The sequence below is a fragment of the Macaca mulatta genome, chromosome 4, assembly GCF_049350105.2.
Source record: "Macaca mulatta isolate MMU2019108-1 chromosome 4, T2T-MMU8v2.0, whole genome shotgun sequence".
NCBI lineage: Eukaryota > Metazoa > Chordata > Mammalia > Primates > Cercopithecidae > Macaca > Macaca mulatta.
The window spans coordinates 149,876,783-149,899,712 of NC_133409.1; the positions used below are offsets into that span (position 1 = coordinate 149,876,783).

General features: G+C 40.2%; 1 protein-coding gene across 2 annotated transcripts; it reads right to left on the reverse strand.

Annotated features, from left to right (window-relative positions):
- Window positions 1-4,798: 4,798 nt before the first annotated feature.
- MAMU-DRA (major histocompatibility complex, class II, DR alpha) lies at window positions 4,799-9,895 on the reverse strand. Of its 2 annotated transcripts, XM_015135912.3 has the most exons (5): window positions 9,749-9,895; window positions 7,103-7,348; window positions 6,331-6,612; window positions 5,876-6,041; window positions 4,799-5,203 (listed from the first exon to the last, which is right to left on the reverse strand). In XM_015135912.3, the coding sequence occupies exons 1-4, from the start codon at window positions 9,828-9,830 to the stop codon at window positions 5,887-5,889; spliced, it is 765 nt and encodes a 254-aa protein (XP_014991398.3). In that variant the 5' UTR covers window positions 9,831-9,895; the 3' UTR covers window positions 4,799-5,203; window positions 5,876-5,886.
- Window positions 9,896-22,930: the final 13,035 nt, after the last annotated feature.

Consider the following 22,930-nt stretch of genomic DNA (forward strand, 5'->3'; position numbering starts at 1 on the left):
AGGAATTTAAGACCAGCCTGGCCAACATGGTGAAACCCCATCTCTAGTAAAAATACAAAAAAATTATCCAGGTGTGGTGGTGTGCACCTATAATCCCAGCTACTAGGGAGGCTGAGGCAGGAGAATCGCCTGAACCCAGGAGGCAGAGGTTGCAGTGAGCCAAAATCGTGCCATTGCACTCCAGTCTGGGCGACAGAGCCAGACTCTATCTCAAAAAAAAAAAAAAAAAAAAAAAAAAGGAAAAATCAATGTGATGAAAGTGACCATACTCCCACAAAGCAATTAGAAAATAGTTTATCAGTTTTCTCTTTCTTTCTTTCTTTCTTTCTTTCTTTCTTTCTTCCTTCCTTCCTTCCTACCTTCCTTCCATTCTTTTTCTTTCTTTCTTCTTTCTTTCCTTCCTTCCTTTCTTTCTCTTTCTTTCTTCTTTCTTCCTTCCTTTTTCTCTCTTTCTTCCTTTTCTTTCTCCTTCCTTCCTTTTTTCCTTCCTTCCTTTCTCCCTCCCTCCCTTCCTCCCTTCCCTCCCTCCTTCCCTTCTTCCTTCCTTTTCTTTCTGCTTCCCCTTCCTTCCTTCCATCTTTCCTTTCTTCCTTCCTCCCTCTCTCCCTTCTTTGTTCCTTCCTTTCTTCTTTCCTTTCTTTTTTCCTCCCTTCCTTCCTTCCTCCCTCCCTCCCTTCTTTTTTCTTCTTCCTTCCTCCCTCCATCCTTTCCTTCCTTTTGGAGACAGGATCTCACTCTGTCAGACAGACTAAAGTGCAGTGACTCACTGCAGCCTCGAATTCCTGGGCTCAAGCAATCCTCTCACCTTAGCCTCCCAAGTAGCTGTGACTATAGGGGCATGCCACCACATCCACCTGATAAAAAACAAAAACCAAAACAAAACAAAACAAAAATTTGGCTGGGCACGGTGGCTCATGCCTGTAATCTCAGCACTTTGGGAGGCCGAGACAAGCAGATCACAAGGTCATGAGATCAAGACCATCCTGGTCAACATGGTGAAACCCTGTCTCTACTAAAACTACAAAAATTAGCTGGGCGTGGTGGTGTGCACCTGTAGTCCCAGCTACTCAGGAGGCTGAGGCAGGAGAATTGCTTGAACCTGGGAGGCGGAGGTTGCAGTGAGCCAAGATCACGCCACTGCACTTCAGCCTGGCGACAGAGCGAGTCTCTGTCTCAAAAAAAAAAGTAGACACTGGGGTCTTGCTGTGTTGTCAAGCTGGTCTCAAATTCCTGGCCTCAATTTATCCTTCCTCCTTGACCTCCCGAAGTGCTGGGATTACAGGTATAAGCCATCATACTTGGCTAAGTTTGGCAGTTTCTTGAAAAACTGAACATTTATTTCCATATGACCCATGAATTATATCCCAGACATTTATACCAGAGAAATGAAAACTCATGAACTCATGCTCATAGAAAAACCTTACACACATGTTCAAAACAGCTTTATTTGTAATGGCCCCAGACTAGAAACAGCAAAAATGTCCTTCAATAGGCAAATAGTTAAGCGAACTGTGCTACATTTAGACCATGGAATACTACTTAGCAATTAAAAAACCGGATTGTCGATATATACAGCAGCTTGCATGGACCTCAAGGGTATTATGCCAAGTCAAAAACACCAGTCACATACTGCATGATTCCATTTAACTAGTATTTTCAAAATGACAGTATTCTGGAAATTAATAGAGAAGAAATCAGTGGTTTTAAGTTGTTAAGGTGATTGTGTTGGGGAATTTGGCTAGAAAGGGAAACACGACAAAGATCTCTGTGATACAGAATAGCTCTGTGCTTGATTGTGGTGGTGGTGACATGAATCTACAAATGTGATAATACATATGCATAAAACTATACACACATTGTATTAAAGTATTATCTTGGTTTTCCTACTGTGCTATAGTTACTTAAAATATAAACATTTGGAGAAACTGGGTGAAGGCGCATGCAGAATGTCTCTGTACTGTCTTTGCAATTTCCCATAATCTATAATTATTTTTAAATAAAAAAATACTAAAATGGCTTTCTTGCTGAAATCTCAAACCCCAGAATACCAAATGCTGGCAAGGATGTAGAACACAGGGACTCTCATTCATTGCTCACAGGAATGCAAAATGATACAACCATTTTGGAAGATATTCTAGTCGTTTCTTACAAAGCTAAACATACTCTTACCATATGATCCAGCAATTACACTTCTATGTATTTATGCAAAATGGAAAACTTATGTCTGCACAAACATCTGTTCATGGATGTTTATAGCAGTTTTATTCATAATTGCCAAAAATTAGAAGCAACCAAGATGTCCTTCAATAGATTAATGGGTAAATAAACCATAGTACATTTATACAATGGAGTATTATTTAACATTAAAGAAAAATAAGCTATCAAGCTATGATAATATATGCAGGAAATCTGTATGCATATGGCTAAGCAAAAGAATCTTATCTGAAAAAGCTCTATACTGTATGATTACAAGTATGTGACATTCCAGAAAAGGCAAAATAATAGTAAATAGCTCAGTGAATGCCAGTGGTTCAGAGGGAGGAGGGAAGGATGAGTAGATGCAGCCTAGGGCATTTTTAGATCAGTGAAGCTATTTTGTATGATCCTGTAATGGTGGATAGATGATATTATGTATTTGTCAGAACCCATATAACTGTGTAATACAGAGTGAACCCTCGTATAACTATGAACTTTAGTTAATAATAATTATCAGTATTGGTTCATCAATGGTAACAAGTGTACCACATTAATACAGGATGTTAAGCATTGTAGAAACTGGGGATGGGGGAGCTCTGTATAAACTTTCTGCAATTTTTCTGTTAATTTAAAACAGCTCTAAAAATAAAAGTCTATTAAAATTGTTTTCTTTCTTTCTTTTTTTTTTTTTTTTTTTTTTTTTTTTTGAGACAGAGTCTTGCTCTGTCGCCCAGGCTGGAGTGCAGTGGTGAGATCTTGGCTCACTGCAAGCTCTGCCTCCCAGGTTCACACCATTCTCCTGCCTCAGCCTCTCAAGTAGCTGGGATTACAGGTGCCCACCACCATGCCTGGCTAATTTTTTGTATTTTTAGTAGAGACGGAGTTTCACCGTGTTAGCCAGGATGGTCTCCATCTCCTGATCTCGTGATCCTCCCACCTTGGCCTCCCAAAGTGCTGGGATTACAGGCGTGATTACACCATGCCTGGTCAAAAATGGCTTTCTTACTTGGTAGTATATGGGTTTACTTTTTGCTTTCTTAATCCATGCTTGTCTAAGTTTTAGTGTATTCTCTGTGTTAAGCTATTTATTTTATAATAAAGTTTGTAGTCATGTGAGAAAGACACTTGTACCTATTCTACCTTCAATAGTCTCAGGATTCTGCTTTCATTCTCTGAACCAACAGTAGAGGAACAACTTTTTTTTTTTTCTTTTTTTTTTTTTTGAGACGGAGTCTCAGTCTGTTGCCGGGCAGGAGCGCAGTGGTGCGATCTCAGCTTACTGCAACCTCTGCCTCCCGAATTCAGGAGATTCTCCTGCCCCAACCTCCTGAGTAGCTGGGATTACAAGTGCCTGTCACCACACCCGGCTAATTTTTGTATTTTTAGTAGAGATGGGGTTTCACCATGTTGGCCAGGATGGTCTTGATCTCCTGACCTCGTGATCCACCTGCCTCAGCCTCCCAAAGTGCTGGAATTACAGGCGTGAGCCACTGGACCCAGCCGAGAAACTTCTTATTTATTAGTGAATCTTAGAAGGTCATGATGCTTTGGTTTACCCTTGTTTTGTTTAGTTTATCTTAGATTTTTATCACCAGGCTGTAGACATTTTGAGAAAAACAACAGAACGTATAATTTTTTGCAATATTTTATTATCACTAAGCATGTATCTAATTACTTTACTTGCGTTTTCATTTTAATTCTGATATTAATTAATGTAGTAAAAATTAACACCAGTATTTTCATGAGTAATGTGAGGCTAAGTAAGATACCAGTGAAAACACAGCTAGTAAATGACACAGCCAAGATGAAACCCAGGCCTAGCTCATTTCAACAGCGTTTATTTGCAGTCTACCACACTGTCATAAATAGTTTATCTTTATGGTTTATGGCAGGTTCTGGAAACCATTTTGGAAATAAGTATCAAGTCATGGCTTTATAGACAAATGAGCAATAGTTCATTGTGTTTCAAATATTCTTTCCTCTCATCTTAATGTCATATTTTTCTCCCCAACCCCAAATTTCACTCAGCTTTTTCACTCAAAGACACATCTTCAAATATAAGACGGTTTCAAGAATCAGTCAGACTACTCTCCCAGTAATAAAATAGGCATCTGAAACTGTGTCTAACAGAATGGGTAAGGTCAATCTTCAGTGTACAATCTCTTTGCTCATTAAGTCTGGAATGAACAACATTGATGTGTAAAATCCTGTAATGTTTGTGGATCCTCCTCTCTTCCTTCTCCCCACTCTAACCCCATCTGCTTCCCTCCATCCCATGCATTCTGAAACCTTGGAGTTTCAGATTCACTCTACTGAAGATACTGTTAGGTCATTGCTCAGTAGAGCTCTCCCAACAAACCAATCCTACTTCAGGTTTTCCTGAAGGACTAGGCCACAACAAGAGGGTTGCCTGCAGATGCACAAAATGAGACTAAGCCCAAATGAACTGATGAATATGTCTGATGAATTCCAGAATTTATAAGATAAATTCAACATTCAGATATTTTACCAGGAAAGGATCACATATATTTCCCAATATATTTCCCAGCACCGACTCCCCACTCCCCACCGCCACCCAAAGAACTGGCTTAAACACCAAAAATTCCACCCAAGATCATCAAAATATTTTATTGTGTTCAGAAAAAATCACAGTTTGAGGAAACCTTAAACAAAAAGTACACAAGAGATGTCCCCGTGGGATGTTCAGAAAGTTCCATAGCCGAGACAGTCTCCAGTATGTTTTATTCCAGAGGCGTTGCATGATGATAATAAAATGTGGGAAATAGAGGAAAATAGATAGCGGAAAAGGCAATAGACAGGGAAGCCAGCTAGATGTTAGAGTATGGAGCAATCGAGGAGGCATAACCACACTTGGGGTGGCTATAGGGCTGGAAAATGCTGAAGATGACTGCCTTCACTGAGGTCAAGGACTGGAATATTGCCAGCTTTGTGAAGTCATTAAAGCAGAAGTTTCTTCAGTGATCTTCTCTCTAAGAAACACCGTCACCTATAGCAAGACACACATAGTTACTAAGGAGTTTAAGATGAGTTCTGAGCTCTTTGCTTCAGATTCCTTCCTCTTCTCTCTTAATCCTTTGACTTTGCAAAAGTCTTTTAATGTTCGTCTAAACTTTCCAACATGAATTAACTGTATACCCTACTCTCCATCTGAACATAATAAGCAACCACGCTTTACCATTTTTTAGAGTTTCTGATACTACATTTGAGACTAAAGGAGCAAAAGCAGGCATTGGCCTCTAAGAGATTCCCATTTCATACAATGGATCTACCCTAAACCCAAAGGAGCCAGGATCTGGAAATGCTTCTGAACTGATGACCTGTCCCATGAAATACAAGCTAGGATGTGCCTAAATCTTGAGGCTTATTTTTCTAGATCCCTAGACTCAGTATTCTAATGTGAAACAATGGTTTTAGGTTCTGGAGATGATTTCTAAGACCGGAGCCATGACTGAAGTGCCCATCTATGGAAAGGGATGACAGATCCTGAAGCTTTGGGATACCAGATGATACCAGTGTCTGATTCGTTCTAGCAAAGAGAAATCAATAGCCACATCTGTTCCTGCCTTGTCTCTTAAATGCATTACATTTCCTTTCCCCACCCTGTTTTCCTCCCTCAGATACCTCCATATATGTCTTCCTCTGGCCACACCTAACCCACCTGCATATGTCTCACAGAGGCCCCCTGCGTTCTGCAGCATTGCTTTTGCGCACACCCTTGATGATGAAGACGGTCCCAACGATGATGCCCACCAGACCCACAATCAGGCCCAGGGCACACACCACGTTCTCTGTAGTCTCTGGGAGAGGGCTTGGTGCATCAAACTCTGGGGGGAAATAAGGCAGAGTACATGGTAATGAGTGTGGGAAGAAGTAACACTCAGAATCAAATGTAGGGTACTTAATAAAGAGAAGAGTTATTCATAGATTAAAGAAGAGGAAGACAGAATGATGTGTTGAGAGAATTACAGATTAAAAAGAGGAGGAAGCTGGGTAGTAGGAGAAGACAGTTATATTAATTGTAGCAGGTATTATGAAACAGTTAGAACACTGAGTTCCACACAAGCATCATAGGAGGAAACTTTGAAATAAAGGAGATTGAGTGATGGTCCATACCCCAGTGCTTGAGAAGAGGCGCATCCAAGCCCCAGTGCTCCACCTTGCAGTCATAAATGTCTTCAGTTGAGGGCAGGAAGGGGAGATAGTGGAACTTGCGGAAAAGGTGGTCTTCCCTGGGCAGGAAGACTGTCTCTGACACTCCTGTGGTGACAGGTTTTCCATTTTTAAGCCATGTAACTTTGACCACTGGTGGAGAGAACTTGTCGATGAAACAGATGAGGACGTTGGGCTCTCCCAGTTCCACAGGGCTGTTTGTGAGCACAGTTACCTCTGGAGGTACTGGGGGACACATGACAGACATGACAGAAATCAGCCATAACTGCTTAGGCTCACCCCTCTCCCTCCCATGCTGAATTGTGTTATAAACCTGTCTAAAAACCCTAAAGCTGAAAAAGTAGTTGAAATTGTGCCCTGAGAAATCTATGTCACATCCTCAGATAATCTCTGACCACCCCTCCTCCCCAAGAAATTGAGCCAATATTGAGGTATAAGATATCCAAGGACTTCCCTTCTGACTCCCCCAGCATGAACTCAGGGCAATGACTTCGTAGGAGACCATGGATGACAGAGACAAGACTTGAGCACATCAAGATAGGAACAAACCCATAAAGTTCTCAGACCTCTGGCTATGAGAATTTGGGGCTTGTTGATGGCAAAGTTAGGCCCCTTAGAGGGAAAATCAGTTACAATAATCTAACACAAAGAGCTGAAGCATCTACTTTCAAACTATGGATTCCCATGTCCAGGAGTGCAGCAGAGAGGGAGGTACCATTGGTGATTGGAGTATTGTTGGAGCGCTTTGTCATGATTTCCAGGTTGGCTTTGTCCACAGCTATGTTGGCCAATGCACCTTGAGCCTCAAAGCTGGCAAATCGTCCAAATTCTTCAAGCCGCCAGACCGTCTCCTTCTTTGCCATATCCACGTGGAAAATCTCATCACCATCAAAGTCAAACATAAACTCTCCTGATTGGTCAGGGTTCAGATAGAACTCAGCCTGGATGATCACGTGTTCTTCTGAAAGCCAAGAAAGGGAGAGAGTTGGGTGGGGGAAATCAGGAGAGGGAAATGAATAACCCACATACATGTAGGCAGGAAGTGGTGGAGAGATATTGGGCCAAGAGGAATGAAAGAATGATGGCGAGTAGGGATGAGTGACAAGAGAAGCTCTGGGTGAAGGACATGCTGTTGAACAAAGCTGGGAGGTGAGAAACGAGAAGGACTGGTTATAAAGAGGGTGGATTGAAGGAGATGAGGGCTAAAGAACCCAGAGTCTTGTGAAGCTGTTATCTGGCTTCATGTTACTAGCTGAGAAATTATTTTCTTTTTAGAAATCCAGCAATAGCCCCTAAAGAGAAATGTTCTCCACTCTCTTTATCCAGGCATTAAATACACTTAGGCAAGAATTCCAGAGCATCTCTTTATCAGAACATTGTACTCTAAGAAGAGAGAAACACTGTTTGAAACAAGGTTGGGTTTTAAAATCCGGGATCAAATAAAATCTTGAATTCTTATTCAGCTACTTACCTAGTTATCCTGAGCAGATTATTCTACCTATTTATGTGCAATTTTCCTATTATGTAGCCCTGCTGTGGTTTTGATCCTGTCAGGGGTTTGTTTTTAAGATTAAATTAGATAAGGTAATTTCTTAATATATCAACAAGCCTATAACAAGTACTGTTTACATTTTAGAGTCAGAAGCTTCTTTTTATTTAAGGGCCAAATCTATGGAAAATATAACTAGGGACTGAAGTACTCCAAAAATTAAGACTGAGACCTTGTAGTGTCGTAGAGCCTCTGCTTCCCTGCATCCAAACCCACATGGTGGTTACCTCTATGAGAAGCGTCACGTTTGGATTGACCTTGGCAATTCCACCTTTTATCTTAATGCTCCTTAAATTGGGACTGTTATTATGGAACATGTTCTATTATGATTGACACTGAGAATAACCAACACCAAGGGAATAATGAACATGAAAAAAGAAAGCTACACTTGGAAAGTATGCTGCCTCTGTGGAGTGTGTCGATCAGTGGGAGATTATTTTCTCTCCTTAGTCTTCAAAGATAAGGTGAGATATTTTGTTTTGGTTTGGTTTGGTTTGGTTTGTTTGAGTCTTGCTCTGTCACCAGGTTGGAGTGCAGTGGCGTGATCTCAGCTCACTGCAACCTCCACCTCCCAGGTTCAAGTGATCCTCCTGCCTCAGCCTCCTGAGTGGCTGGGACTACAAGTATGCGCCACCACACTCAGCTAATTTTTTGTATTTTAGTAGAGACGGGGTTTCACCATGTTGGCCAGGATGGTCTCGATCTCTTGACCTCGTGATCCGCCCACCTCGGCCTCCCTAAGTGCTGGGATTACAGGCATGATCCACTGTGCCTGGGCAAAGTGAGAGATTTTAATGTTTGACTGTGTATTGATAAACCTAGGAATTTATTTACCATTTGCATCTATGCAAACACACACAAATATACTAGCTGCCTCTTTACAAACCAAGGGAAGAGCCTCTATCTTTCCAGGTAAGAATCCCTATGTATGGCTCTTTTTGGGCAATAGAAATCTACAATTGCAACTATGGGTATGGGAGCTGGGTTATTACTTTGCTTATTTCAAGTCTAACTGACACCTTCTGTGGGGGTCACTCTGGGTGAAGAATACTTTTCTACAGTACGTCTTTACAATAGCACAAATGTTGCTCTGGAGATGAAAGAGAGTAATGTCAGATTCCCCACTTCCTTACTTATTTTTCTACTATCTTGGAAATATTACTAAGTTAACATGATACAAGATCTACTGTACCATGGAGATGGGAAGGCAGGGAATGGCTATCACAGTCCCATGGGGCAACTCATATCAGCATGCCTTCCCTGCCCTTTTCCTGAAGTAAATTGTTGTTTTTTGATGGCTTTTCCTTCTAGAAACCTTCAACACAATATAAGTGCTCAATATATACTGACAGGATTTACACTCCAAAAAATAACTACTGTATCATGTATTCAGGTAAGAACAGGGCTAATAACTTTTTTTTTTTTTTCATTTAATTCTAGAAAAACTACGTGTGGTTTTTAGTTTTTAATTTTACTGATTTTCCAGAAAGAATAAGTAAGGCCCAGAGATATAACTTGTTAATGCTTGCCAGAAAATATTCTTCCTCCCCCACCCCAGTTTGGCTTGTAGCAGGACTGTGCTATTCATCAACACACAACTCAGTTTTGATCCTCTAAACAAAATTTGACTTAATTCAATTTGTATTGAGGGAAGAACTCCACCAAACCACAATTTGTTATACTTTCTGTCTAGACTACATAATACCTGTCACACTTTTCTTTCACTCCACACATTATCTTCCAAATGTCCATAGGTCATTTCTCCAATGCTTCATAGTCTATTGTCCCAGATTTTATTCCCTCAGCACCTACCTTTGATAGCCCATGATTCCTGAGCGCTCATCAGCATAGCTATGATGAAAAATCCTAGCACGGGGACTCCACTTACGGCCATTTTCTTCTTGGGTGCTCTGTTGGGAGTCAGTAGAGCTCAGGGGTGAGGCAGAACAGACAAGAATTAAAGAAAAGAGAATGTGGGGTGTAACAGAGTCTGACTATTAAAATGCAAATCAATTACGCATTGGCCAATCAGAAAAATATTTTGAGATGACGCATCTGTTGCTAAGGGAAGGGTTCTTGCAAAGGGTCCAGGATGCAAGATACTCAGTTCGTTGGATAAAGAAGTAAAGTTCTTCATCAAACAAACAGGACAACAACAACAGATCAAGTATTTAAGAATGTTGGTCAATCACGGACAGACTCTTTAATCCCAGTCTGAGTTCTAGACAGGGATATACCTGAAGCACATTAGTGAGAATAGGATCAATGGAAACACCTAAAGTGAGAGCTAAATACAGATCATATGTCTGTGCCATGACAGCTGGAGAGTTGGCATAAGGGACAATAAATTACCCAAATAGAAGGTAAATTGTCAGGCCATGGAGAATGTCTGAATTTTGGCAGTACTGAGGACATAGCTTCACTAAAGAAGCTCTTTCATGTTTCTTGGAGTCATCGACTTCAAGATGACCAACTCAGGCCAAGAGCTTGGGTTGGCTGCCATTGTGCCTCATTTACAGAAAATCAGAGGATAAACTCTTAGGTTCCACAGTCTCAACACTGGAGAAGGATGGAAGGCTATATCTTGAAACACAAGAAGTAGTTAGTGGAAATAGTGGGCTGTAAAGGAGCTACCTTCTTCTCATCTCTGCCACCTTAAATATGACAAGAGATTGGAGTTGACTAATGGACACACCTCATTTGAGGATTCAGGTCAATGAATATGAGAGAGTATAGTGGGCAAAGCCTATTCTTTTTTTTTTTTTTTTTTTTGAGATGGAGTCTCGCTCTGTCACCCAGGCTGGAGTGCAGTGGCCAGATCTCAGCTCATTGCAATTTCTACCTCCTGGGTTCAAGCGATTCTCCTGCCTCAGCCTCCTGAGTAGCTGGGATTACAGGCGCCAACCACCAAGCCTGGCTAATTTTTGTATTTTTAGTAGAGACAGGGTTTCACCATGTTGGTCAGGCTGGTCTCAAACTCCTGACCTTGTGATTTGCCTGCCTTGGCCTCGCAAAGTACTGGGATTACAGGCATGAGCCAGCGCACCTCGCTGGCAAAGCCTATTCTATTGGGAACATTAGAGATAATAACCCACAGAAGGACTTTAATATTCCTTCCCTCATGTCATAAGATTATGAAAGTTTTTCTCTTGTCATATGATTATTAAAGATCTGCTCTAAACAATATATTTTGATGTTCAACATAGACAGTCCTGAAAATTAAGAGACTTCGACTCTCATGTTTTCGAAAATACAATGTTATGAAAAGGAAAATGTTAAGTTCTTTCCATAGAAAGGACTGGAATACAAATACTTCCATGAAGAGTGACCTGGCAGTGAGGGAGCCTATCGGATGGTGAGTCCACTGTTCAACATCAGTCATGACACGTCTGCTTAGGGTGGATTTTCCACACTGTTGTGCTGAGGTCTTATCCCGCCATGCAGCCGTTCTCACAAGTTATGAACACAAATATTCTATACTTTACTGATTATCTGATCACATCAAAGGGCTCTGAACATACTGTGACATTAACTCCTAGATCACTAGAAAGAGACCCACAGTATGGTCTCTCCTGCAATTTTTCAGGAATACCTCTCCTGAAAAGTAAACAGTCAGGAGAACGGGCCAGATGATAGCCTATGGTATCAGTCTGTGCTGAGAGTCTGATCCTATGATTTAAGCTTGTCATCTCCTCTTTTAGAGGCAAAACCATGTATAATTTTCTATGTCTGCCCTTTGCTGGCTGCCATAATGCCTCATTCTTAAATGGTGCTTAAGAAAAACATGGTAAACTCAAAGACATTTCATCTATCATGACAGCACCTTCAACCCAAGTTGTTGCTCAGCAACTTATGACACTGTTTAGTCCTAAAACACTGATTGGTTCTTCTTGTGAGATTACCAAATTTGGGAGACTTGAGAAATGACTTTCAGTTCCCTTTCTCTGTGATAGGAGAGAAGTTCCTATTTGGACGGTGCTCATGGTTCTCCGTTTTCTTTCAAACTCTAATTTCCTGTGTGTTTGAGGGAATTTCCAAAGGCACCTGAATGAGGACTTCTTGGTGATATTAAACGGGGAGGAGCCACTGTAGCCATGAGAATTCAGTCAAGAAACAGGAATCCCTGTAAGCAGTCTAAGCAGAACTGAATATACTACAGGGAATTAGCCCTTAAAACTGTTAGGGGGTCTGGAAGAGCACAGGTCAGTGCAGACCCCTAACTTTAAAAGATCAGGAACCCCTAGGAAGCCTCTGCTGATGTTGCAGATCCTCTAGCACCCCTAGGAGTAAATGTCTTTAGGACACAAGGCTGCTGCCAAAACTCATGTCTATGAGACCTGTCCCTGAGATGGCTGAGGCCTAACTTCCGCCTCCCAAATCTCATAATACTGATTTCACTGGAGAAATGTATTCCACATTCAGAAACCTGGGGCAGAGGAAACCTGGGAGAAGTAATATTCTTTCTTCTATTCCTTAAGATATGGACAGGACCAGAGAAGCAAATGGAAATTTTACAAAAAATTACTAAATGCACATATGTGTGTCTGTGTTTGTGTGTCTATCCACCACAGATCACTCTGGTTCTCCCCACAGTGCCAAGTCTAAATCCAGAGGACACATTCTTCTGGAGAAATAGGTTAGGGCTTTCACACTGGGCCCAGATCAAGTCTGGGACCTCAATACTTCATTTGTTTGTGTCGTTTGAGTTCTGAGAACCTCTAGCCTCTTCTTTTAGCTTCCCTTCCACCACCCCCTACCCCCTTTTCCTTCTGCACTAAGGGTCTTCACAGTGTTTTTCCCCTACTAAGGACTTCCTGCCAGAAGTGCTGAGGGAATATTGATCTAGGTACTTCCTTCTCAATTCACTACATAAGAAATTTTTCTTGTGTCACTTCTTCGCATCCTGAGAGGTCGCAGAAGCTGGTCTGCAGGAATAGATCCCTATCAGAATAAAAACTGTGAACTGTTGATAACAACAAATGCACTAGGACATTAACAAATGTGCTAGGGCAATGGGTTAATGGGCCTTCCTAGAATGTCCTGTGTTAACAGGGGGCTCCATGATGACTGGACTCATCTTTAACCTGGGAGGATGGCAGTTTGAGTTTGATTCATTCTCTCTTCACCTTTACCTGAAACCTGATGCTTTAAAGACCAGAGTTATCTTTATACAGACCTCCTGGGGTGTGAAATTACCCCGCTTTACTTGAGTAGTCTTTGTAAATTAGAAAATGCAGGTGGGGGGTGTGTGTGTGTGTGTGTGTGTCTGTGTGTGTGTATGTGCACATGTTTAGAAATTTCGAATCCACATCTCAGAATATTTTCCTGCCGGCCAACTACAAGTTTCATTGCTATAACTTGAGCACCTATAGTCAGATTGTTCTATAATTCTCTGTGTTCTTGTCTGTTCTAAATGGCACAAGCTAAGCCTTATCATTGGGAGAGTCTGAAGGAAAAGATTAGCTTGACCAATCACCAAAGAAGCCTCAGGGTGGTTGCCTCTAATAGCTGCCCGCATATGGCCAGTCCGTGGCTTGATTCACTCACTCAGCACCTCCTGTTCCTTAGAAATTCTGGCAATTTGTTTTCAGAGTTCCTTCCATTTCTATCACCTTGGCCACTCCAAAGCCAGCACACAGAATTAGGATATAGGACATTCTGATGCTCTCATCTTCTCATCTTCTGAAAAAAATGCATCCTCTCACCTGTGAATCCTTTTTTAGCTATTCTTCCAGGAATAGGGAATGATTGTACTCAACCATCCATGTAAAACACAGTCCAGAAACTTCATTTAAACATGATGTTCTGTTTCATGAGTAAACTATGGAATCTCATCAAGGTCAGAATGATTTTATAGAATTCAGATGTGTTTGTATGCATACGTGTGTGTGTGTGTGTGTGTGTGTGTATGTGTGTTAAAGGAGGAGAACTGGGAAAGTATCAATTTCAATCAATCTAATTCATATAACTTTTTAAATTTACTGATTAATTCTTTAAATACTATATGATCATACTCTTTATTTAAGGTACTTTCTTTTGTTTATTTTTTAAAACTGAATAAATAATTTGTATCTGAAGCATACAAATGTAATTGCTAGGTTGGAAAAGCACTAAATGGAATCCTTAAATCAAACAAAAACTCATTGTGTCTGCTATTGCCTCTTTAGATAATTTCATTAGAGATGCCAATCCCCTGTACTTGGGTAGGAATTATAGCATATTTCATGAATGATTTGCTCGATTCTAATTAATATGCTATTCTACCATTCCCTTAAATTGCACAAGTATATCTTAGTTCAGCAATTAGATTGTTTGGTACTATATAATAATTGAAAGTCCCAACTTGATTTGAGATAAATCTTTTTCTATCTCTGTGTAAACTGCTGCAGTCAGGAATGGGTGTGGTTCTCCTTCCTTCTAACACTCTACTGGCACTTTGAGGCCATAGCCCATCTAGGGCAGGTTCAGGGAAGGGGAGGAAGAGAAAAAGACCGGAAATGTCTTACTGAAAATGAAATATTTGTGTTCTCTGAGCCTGGGTGACATTCCAAGTAAAGCTTTTCTCTTGTGCAAGGTTTGGTAGGCTCCTCAGATTCTCTCACGGCCCATGTCTGGTGTGTAGGGAACACTAAAACATCCTTTGTGTCCACAAACTCCGGGAGTGTGACCATTCCCAATGCATCACTGTTTCAAGATCCAATACCAACTAATCCATATACCCCGCTCTTCAGGATTCTGATGGGAGCAGAAGCCAATTCCATCATCTTCAACCACCCAACTTCATATCAAATAGAGGAAACTCTTGGTCCCCCTAGAAAACAGTTTCACTAAATTCCAGGCAGGTAAGTTGGTCCCTTTCCCATATACATTGGGAGTAGATGGTAGAATTCACAGTAAAGAGCAGATCTATTCAAGGATATCACAAATCTGCTTCATCCTACACTCTCTGACCACCCTTTGGTCAGTAGAGAGACAATAACAGAAACCTGTTTTTCCCATCATTCCTTATTTATTTGTTTGTTTTATTATACTTTAAGTTTCTGGGATACATGTGCAGAACATGCAGGTTTGTTACATAGGTATACATGTGCCGTGGTGGTTTGCTGCTCCCATTAACCCATCTTCTAGGTTTTAAGCTTCTCAAGCACTAGGAATTTGTCTTAATGCTCTCCCTCCCTTTGCCCCCCACCCCCCAACAGGCCCTGTGTCCATGTGTTCTCATCGTTCAACTCCCACTTATGAGTGAGAAAATTCAGCGTTTGGTTTTCTGTTCCCGTGTTATTTTGCTGAGAATGATGGTTTCCAGCTTTATCCATGTCCCTGCAAAGGACATGAACTCGTTCTTTTTCATGGCTGCATAGTATTCCATGGCATATATGTGCCACATTTCTTTATCCACTCTATCATTGAAGTGTTTTCCCCATCATTTCTTTATGAATTCTGCAAAAGAGGTGAAGAACAGTCTCACATGTCCATAAATAGATATCTGTGTCAATGGCCTCTTAGCTAATACTGAGGAAAGACCACAAACATTAAAAACAAAACAACAAACATATGAAAAAGTATAAATCATGGTCATTGCCTGTTACTGGTCACATAGACATAATTATAACACAGTTTAGGAAATGGAGGCAGAACTGGCCATTTAAGCTGTGTTTCCTAGTCCAGTTTTCTTACAAGATAATGGTGAAGAGTATGTATATAACATGCTTTTTGTTAAATTAAGCATCACTCTGTTAAGGAATAAATCTGAGTTACTTTCAACCACTTTTAAGGATCCTGCTCTTTTTTCCAAAGGAAAATTGACATTTGAGGCCTCTGTAAGTTCCATGTTCTGTCCAATTATTCAGCATTACAGTGCCTGTGTACCTCCAAGTGACTAAAGACTTGTACTCTTGGCCATGTGCCACACAACTGAAGATTATTCTTTCAGGTAAAAGTGGCAGGATTCCTATAAGAACCTTAAGAGGCTTTTCCTTTAGTTAGAAGGGAATTTAGGGACTGGAGTTCTGAGAACTGGCCATGTCCAGACCATAGTGCCCCCAGATGACAGTCATTTCTGCCACCTTTTCTCTGGACATAAGCAGCATTATTTGGAAATCTTTTTTCATTAAGCATGATCTCTGCTCATTTCTGAATATCATAAGAATGTCTGTGTAGTAGTCTTTTTCTACTTTTAATTCTTTTCTAAAAAGTATAATTGAGAGTAAGAAACAAAAAAACTAGACGATAGTTTATTTCATGTACACGGTCAGCAATCATAGTAAAGGAGCCGGGTTCCAAACATGTAAAACACTTACTGTAGCGAAGTTAGGAAGAAGACAAGGAGGGTGAAGATGAGAAGTTAGAAGTGTGAAGAATGAATCACTAGAGCCTCCTGATAAGAAAGGTAGTAGAAAATGATTTTTAAAGTACTTAAGTAGGTGAGATTTCAAATCCAAATGCCATGAATGAAGGAAGGAAATTTTCACAAAAAAATAGAAGTCATGAGAAGAAGGTAGCTCTTGTTCACCCTGAGTATAGCATGGGTCAAGCACAGAATGTAAGAGGGGAATTAGTTCTCACAATAAAATAGAAGAGAATATGAGTGGCTAAATGGCACCTAAAAAAAAAAACCATCCCAAAACTTAAGCTAATACAGATGGTCTCTGACTTACGATAATTTGGCTTATGATTGTTCAACTTTATGATGGGTTTATTAGTGTATTAAATGCATTTTCAGCTTAAGATATTTTCAAGTTATAATGGGTTTATTGGGACATAACCCTATTGTTAAGTTGAAGAGCATCTGTACAAGAGCAGTGGTCCATGCTGCAAAATGTTTTTTAAAAACCAACAGTGAGGATAGAGAATAAACTATTTTAGGTTTCTGAGATTACTTATGAACTTCGAACTTTTAAGGTAGAAAGAAAGGTGAGAAATATGCCAGAAGATTCTTACTGCTTTCACTGAAATTCTCTTTTGGGGTACAGTTTCTTTTTACCAATTAAAAATACTACTATTATGACTAAGACACTAAAGTTTACTTCTATGTATTAGATAATGGTTGTATTTCCATTTTACCTGAGAAAACTGGGTTTAAAGAAATCTAATCTTTTGGTCAAGGGCTTACTTAGAAAGTGGCAATTGTGGTTTTCTAAATCAAGTCTCTAGCTCTGTAGCCAATAATATGTGGAGTCCAAGAACCAGTCCACTCAAAACACTGAAACCACTCAAACCACAAACATATCCTTGGGTAGGGATGACAGTTGGTTTTTTCTTGTATACTATGTTTATATCTGACTATTTCAAAGGTTCTCAGGACACATCTTTTTCCCTTGATTTTCTAAGGTATAGTATAAGTGGGACTAGGTTTCCCTCTTGTGGTCAACAGTGTTTAATTCTTCATAAGTGTTTTTAACATTGAGTATTCAGACACCTTACGAATGATCAAGGATTTCTTAAGTCAGGATGCTTCAACTAATTTTTTTCTTACGTGCGTACTCAAAGTGTGCTTGATTTAATTAGGTCACTTAAACGGTTTGTAATTTTAAAATATTTAAAGTCTTTTTATAAGTATTACCATGCCATTTTTGAATAAGCAAACGAAATATAGGATATACTTTTAAATAATTTGAAGGTTGAAATAATCTCTTAAAACGGACAAAATTAACTCTATTTCATTTTGAATCTTGTGGATAAATGCTTTATAACATTCTTTCTACTTCTCCACGATATGTTTAATCTTACGCTAATTTTCTAGTTGTTTTCTGGAAACCTGATGGAGGAAGAACATCAGCTGGATTTTTAGACAACATTGCTTGTGGCACAAATGGCTTCTGATTGGCGTTTTGTATCTTTACCGGGAAGAATATTCGATGAACCATAACAAATGACGGGGACCCATAGTTTGGGTATCTCTGAACGCAATGACCCTTGTAACTAAGCATGCCCTTTACAGGGACTCTGCAAGCTGTGCCCTTCAGTTTGTTATAAGAGGTAGTAGCTCCTAGAGGGCATGGGGATTCTAAGCCGGGGTGGACACAACTTCCACAGGTGTAAATTCAGCTCCTTGTACCTGAGCTGTCACTTGGGGGATAGGGGCAGAGGATGAAACAAGCACCTGGAATGAGTTATAGACTGTTTCAAGAACTTCTCCCACTGAAGAAAAAAACCTGATTCAGCACTTTGGCATACTTTAACTTCTGCCTAATATCCTTCTAAGTGAATCTGAGGGCCAGGTGTGGCCTATGGTAAAAACTTGAATATGAGTATTTAGTTAAACCTGAGAATACTCCCTGCCCCCAGGTATTGATACACGGACAATTTTCATTTTATGTCTTTTTTTTACATGTGTATATGTCACATGGTATAGTGTATACATAGGAGATACACACACACACATTTCCCATTTTGGGGAAAAAAATCTGCGTATTTTTTATGGCTTTAACATAATTGATAGTTTTAGTCTTTTATTTTTGTAAGCAAATTAACTTACATTAAATACACATATCATCTAAGGATAGATGATATGTTTATTTAAGGATCTAAGGATAGATGTACAACATTTTAATATATGCCAAAGACATATTTTTTAAAATATGTTGAGAAATTTCTGGTTCCAAGACAAGATGGAGTAGGTGCAATTCTTCCTATTCCTCCTACTAAGTACAGCTATAGACAGACGTAAGAAGCCCTTGAATGACAGAGAGGAGAAGCAGGTTGGCCTCAGACCACGGGATTGGGGAATGGCGGAGTGGTGAGTTCCATGGGTTTTCTTTCTGCCTAATATATCCAGGAATGAGTGCTGGAGAAACTGGAAAACAGGAAACATCAGTAGTCACAGACGAAAATATCCTAAGGAAAGCATGTTTCTCTATCCAAGGGAATGAGAAAGAGCAACGTACCAGGCAGATAACTGATAGTAACCGCACTATTCCAGTCAAATACAGAAAAATCAGTGGCTCCCAACCCACCTCAGTCAGCAAACGCTGAGTGAGGAGCTTTGTCTTATCCCATTGCCTGGCGATAATGAGATACTTCCTAGACCCATCAGGCTTACGTCAGAGGAAGCCACCTGGGGATTTAGGACTTTCGCCACTGCCCATCAGTAATCAGCCACCTCCACATTTTGGTGTTGCCCACATTGTGGGCATAGTGAAGCCCATGCGAAGAGCCTGGACTTCCACCTGCCCTGTTGGAAGGAAGCACTCCTCACCCACTTTGCCAGGGTGCTGTCAGAGGAGGCCAAGTAGAAAGCTGGGGCTTTCACCACTGCCCAGGTGTAAGGAGGCACTCCTACCCTCCTGGGGTCAGTAGAATCCACGTTGGAGCACCGATAAGACCCTCTCCCTCCCAGTCAGGATTCTGTAAATGGAGGCCTAGTGGGGAGCCTGAATTCCTATACCCAGCCTACAGCCACAAGGCGCCCCTGCCAGAGAGCCTTCAGTTCTAAGTTCACCAGGAATCGAACCTGTCAACACCTTGATCTTTGACTTCCCAGCCTCCAGGACCGTGAGAAACACAGAGGGTCCTCCGATAGCATTGCTTTGTTCAACATTGTTTTGTTGCAATGTTGGTGAGAAAATAAATAGATTCCTGGCCAGGGCCACTGTCCATGTGGAGTTTGTGTGTTCTCCCTACGTCTGCATGGGTTTTCTTTGTGTACTTTAGTTTTGTCCCACATCCCAAAGACGTGCATGTTAGGTTAATTGGTGAGTCTGAATTGTCCCAGCAGACAGAAAAAGCAAAATTGTGCTTCCAAAGATCAGGAACTACAGGAAGCTACTATTGGCATTAAATAGCACTAAACAGACCCACACTCCTAGCAGCTGCTGCTACTTGCTGTCAGAAGCAGAATGACAGCAATTTTCCACTCTCTTCTAATTGCAAGTGAGTGTCTTCCTAAGAAAGGGACCCTAGAAGAAGTGGTGTCCAGGCTTCAACCCCAAGTGATATGGAAAAAAGCACAAAACAGGGGAAAAATTAGTACCAACAGACAGTATCTCCAACTTAAAATATCTGGAATATTTATTCCTGAATATATTACCCTTTTCTAGTATCTCTGTTTACATTTTCCTTATTTGTGTTTACATATCTATTTGATGAATTTTTAGCATTTTTCAGTAATTTACTAAATCTATATTCAATAGAAATATCAAACCTAATATAATGTATGACATTATCAGATATAGAAGATCTTAATGCCATTAATTAAATGTTAGCCTCTTGGGTTTTAATTTATATAAAGCTTAGTTATGTGAAAATACATGAAGATCAACCAAATGAAAAGAGCAAAGATTATTCACAAATGGCTTTAACAAAGGAGTCAGCCACCATTATTTGCATTTTGGCAGAGACTCCAAGGCAGGCAGAGAAGTAGGAAACTTTATAGTGGTAAAAAGGGACCTGACTGGAGGCTGCTGGCCTGGGGAACATTTAACGGAAAACTAGAAGTGGAATATCCTATGTAATTGGTTAGGGAGCAGATTTAGCTTTCCCTGGTTGGTCCTAAGTTGGAAGCAGGCACAAATATTGGGGAAACTGTCAGTTATTAATCAAGTCCTGGCCATATTATACAATTGTTATAAAAGTTATTATTTAGCTTCCTGGATCATCACTAGAGACAGCAATCTGACTTCCTGCACGTCTGACTTATAGCAGACTATCTTGCTGGATTGTTTATTGTAGATAAGGGTATTGGTTCCCTGGGCAAATTGCTATAGGCTGTGGGTCAAAGGTCTTTCAGAGCAACAGGCTGGAGTGCAGTGGCGCAATCTCGGCTCACTGCAACCTCTGCCTCCTGGGCTCAAGTGATTTTCCTGCCTCAGCCTCCCGAGTAGCTGGGACTACAGCTGCACGCCACCATGCCCAGCTAAATTTGTAGTTTTAGTAGAGACGGGGGTTTCACCATGTTGGCCAGGAAGGTCTCGATCTCTTGACCTCATGATCCATCCGTCTTGGCCTCCCAAAGTGCTGGGATTACAGGCTTGAGCCACCATGCCCAGCCAGTCCTATTTTTATATATGGTCTGGTCATTGCCTCTTTCTATATCCAGTTTTTCAGTGAGCACAATTTAAAATCTTATTCTTTTTTCCACCACAGTATAAGATGCATTAGGGTCACAGTAGGACAATTGTTTAGCTAAGAAAGTAAACAGGACTAGATGAACTAAAATTCCAAAGAAGAACTATGCAAATGTAAGCTGATGTTTGGACATCACGTTTTCTTTTGGTAGCATTTGCTGTTTGTAAGTGTGCGCTGCATTTTAATGTCATTTTTCTGCTACAGTTTTCTGCTGTAGGAAAATTTTCTGCTACAATTTTCCTAGTTTTCTGTTGTAAGAAAGAAACCAGCAGCAATTATGGGGTCAGATTGATGTAACTAGAAAACTGAGGCATCTCAAACATTCTGGTTTCCTCAAAACACATTGGTTAACTTCTGATGCTATGGTAAAAGGTAAAACAAAAAAACTAGAGTGTCAACTTCTGAAAAGCAGTGCAAAATCTTTCACTGTCCAGTGGTGTTGAGGAAACAAAGACCTACCATTGATAAGGGGCCTAAAACAAAACAGATGTAAGTTTCAAAAGAACTGGTGAATTGATGCCAAGTAGCAACAACCACTTATCACCTGAGGACACTTACTGATCTGAGTGCTTGTGTGGAGGTAATAATCCAGGTGTGGCCTCTGACAATAGGCTCCTCCAGTGGACTAAGAAATTAGCAAGTGTTGTGTCATTTGATGTGGTGCTGAAATGACAAGATTTGAGAGTTGATGACCTCAAGCGCTTTGTAGGTGTCCTTTTCAAAACACTTGTTAAATGTTGAAGATGTATGGAGTAAAAGACTAATGAACTAAGCTGAAAATTTCTTTAAGTTCAGCTTAAATCTCCTTCAGCCCTTCAGGATTGAGAAGATGAAAACTATTGGGTTTTTCACTGAAAGTCGTGGAGGACCATGCTCTAGAAATGGGGTAAAACTTAAGTCATGCATCACTTAGCTAAAGGGACAGGCTCTGAGAAATGTCATGAGGTGATTTCATCTTTGTATGAACATCACAGAGTGTCCTGACGCAAACTAGATACTATAGCCTACTACACATTTAGGCTACCTGGTACAGCCTATTACCCCTAGGCGACAAACCTGTACAGCATGTGACTGTACTGAATGCTATTGGTAATTGTAACACAATGCTAACTGTTTGTGTATCTAAACATAGAAAAGGTGTAGTGAAAATACCATATGAAAGATTTGTAAGTGGTACATCTGTCTAGGACACTTACCATGAATGGAGCTTGCAGGACTGGAAGTTGCCCTGGGCGAGTCAGTGAGTGAGTGGTGAGTGAATGTGAGAGCCTAGGGCATTACTGTACACTACTGTAGACTTTATAAATACTGTAACTAAGACTACACTAAACTTATGAAAAAATTTTTTCTACAGTAATGAATTAACCTTAGCTTACTGTAATTTTTTAAACTTTATAAACTTAATTTTTTAACTTTTTGACTGTTTTGTAATAGCACAGTTTAAAACACAAATACACTATCCAAAAATATTTTATTTATATCCTTATACTATGAGCTTTTTTCTATTTATTTATTTATTTATTTTTTACTTTTTAAACTTAAAAAAAAATCTAAGAAACACACACATTAGCTTAGGCCTACTCGGGGTCAGGATCATCAATATCACTGTTTTCCACGTCCACATCTTGTCTTACCAAAATGTCTTCAGGGGCCATAGTACACAAGGAGATGCCCTCTCCTATGATAACTATACTTTATTCTCGAATTCCCCCTGAAGAACCTGCTTAAGGCTCTTTTTGAGGAGGTGTCACTCTTCAGAAACAGGTCCATGATGGTTTGTTTGGTTTCTTTTTTTCATCATAGATTTGCTTATAAGCAGATAATTCACCATGAACATTCCTCTTTATTAATGAAAACCTTTTTGTGCTGGGGTTCATGCTTTCAAACTTTTTAAGGAGTTTGTTGAGGTCTGCAAAAGCTCCTGCTAAA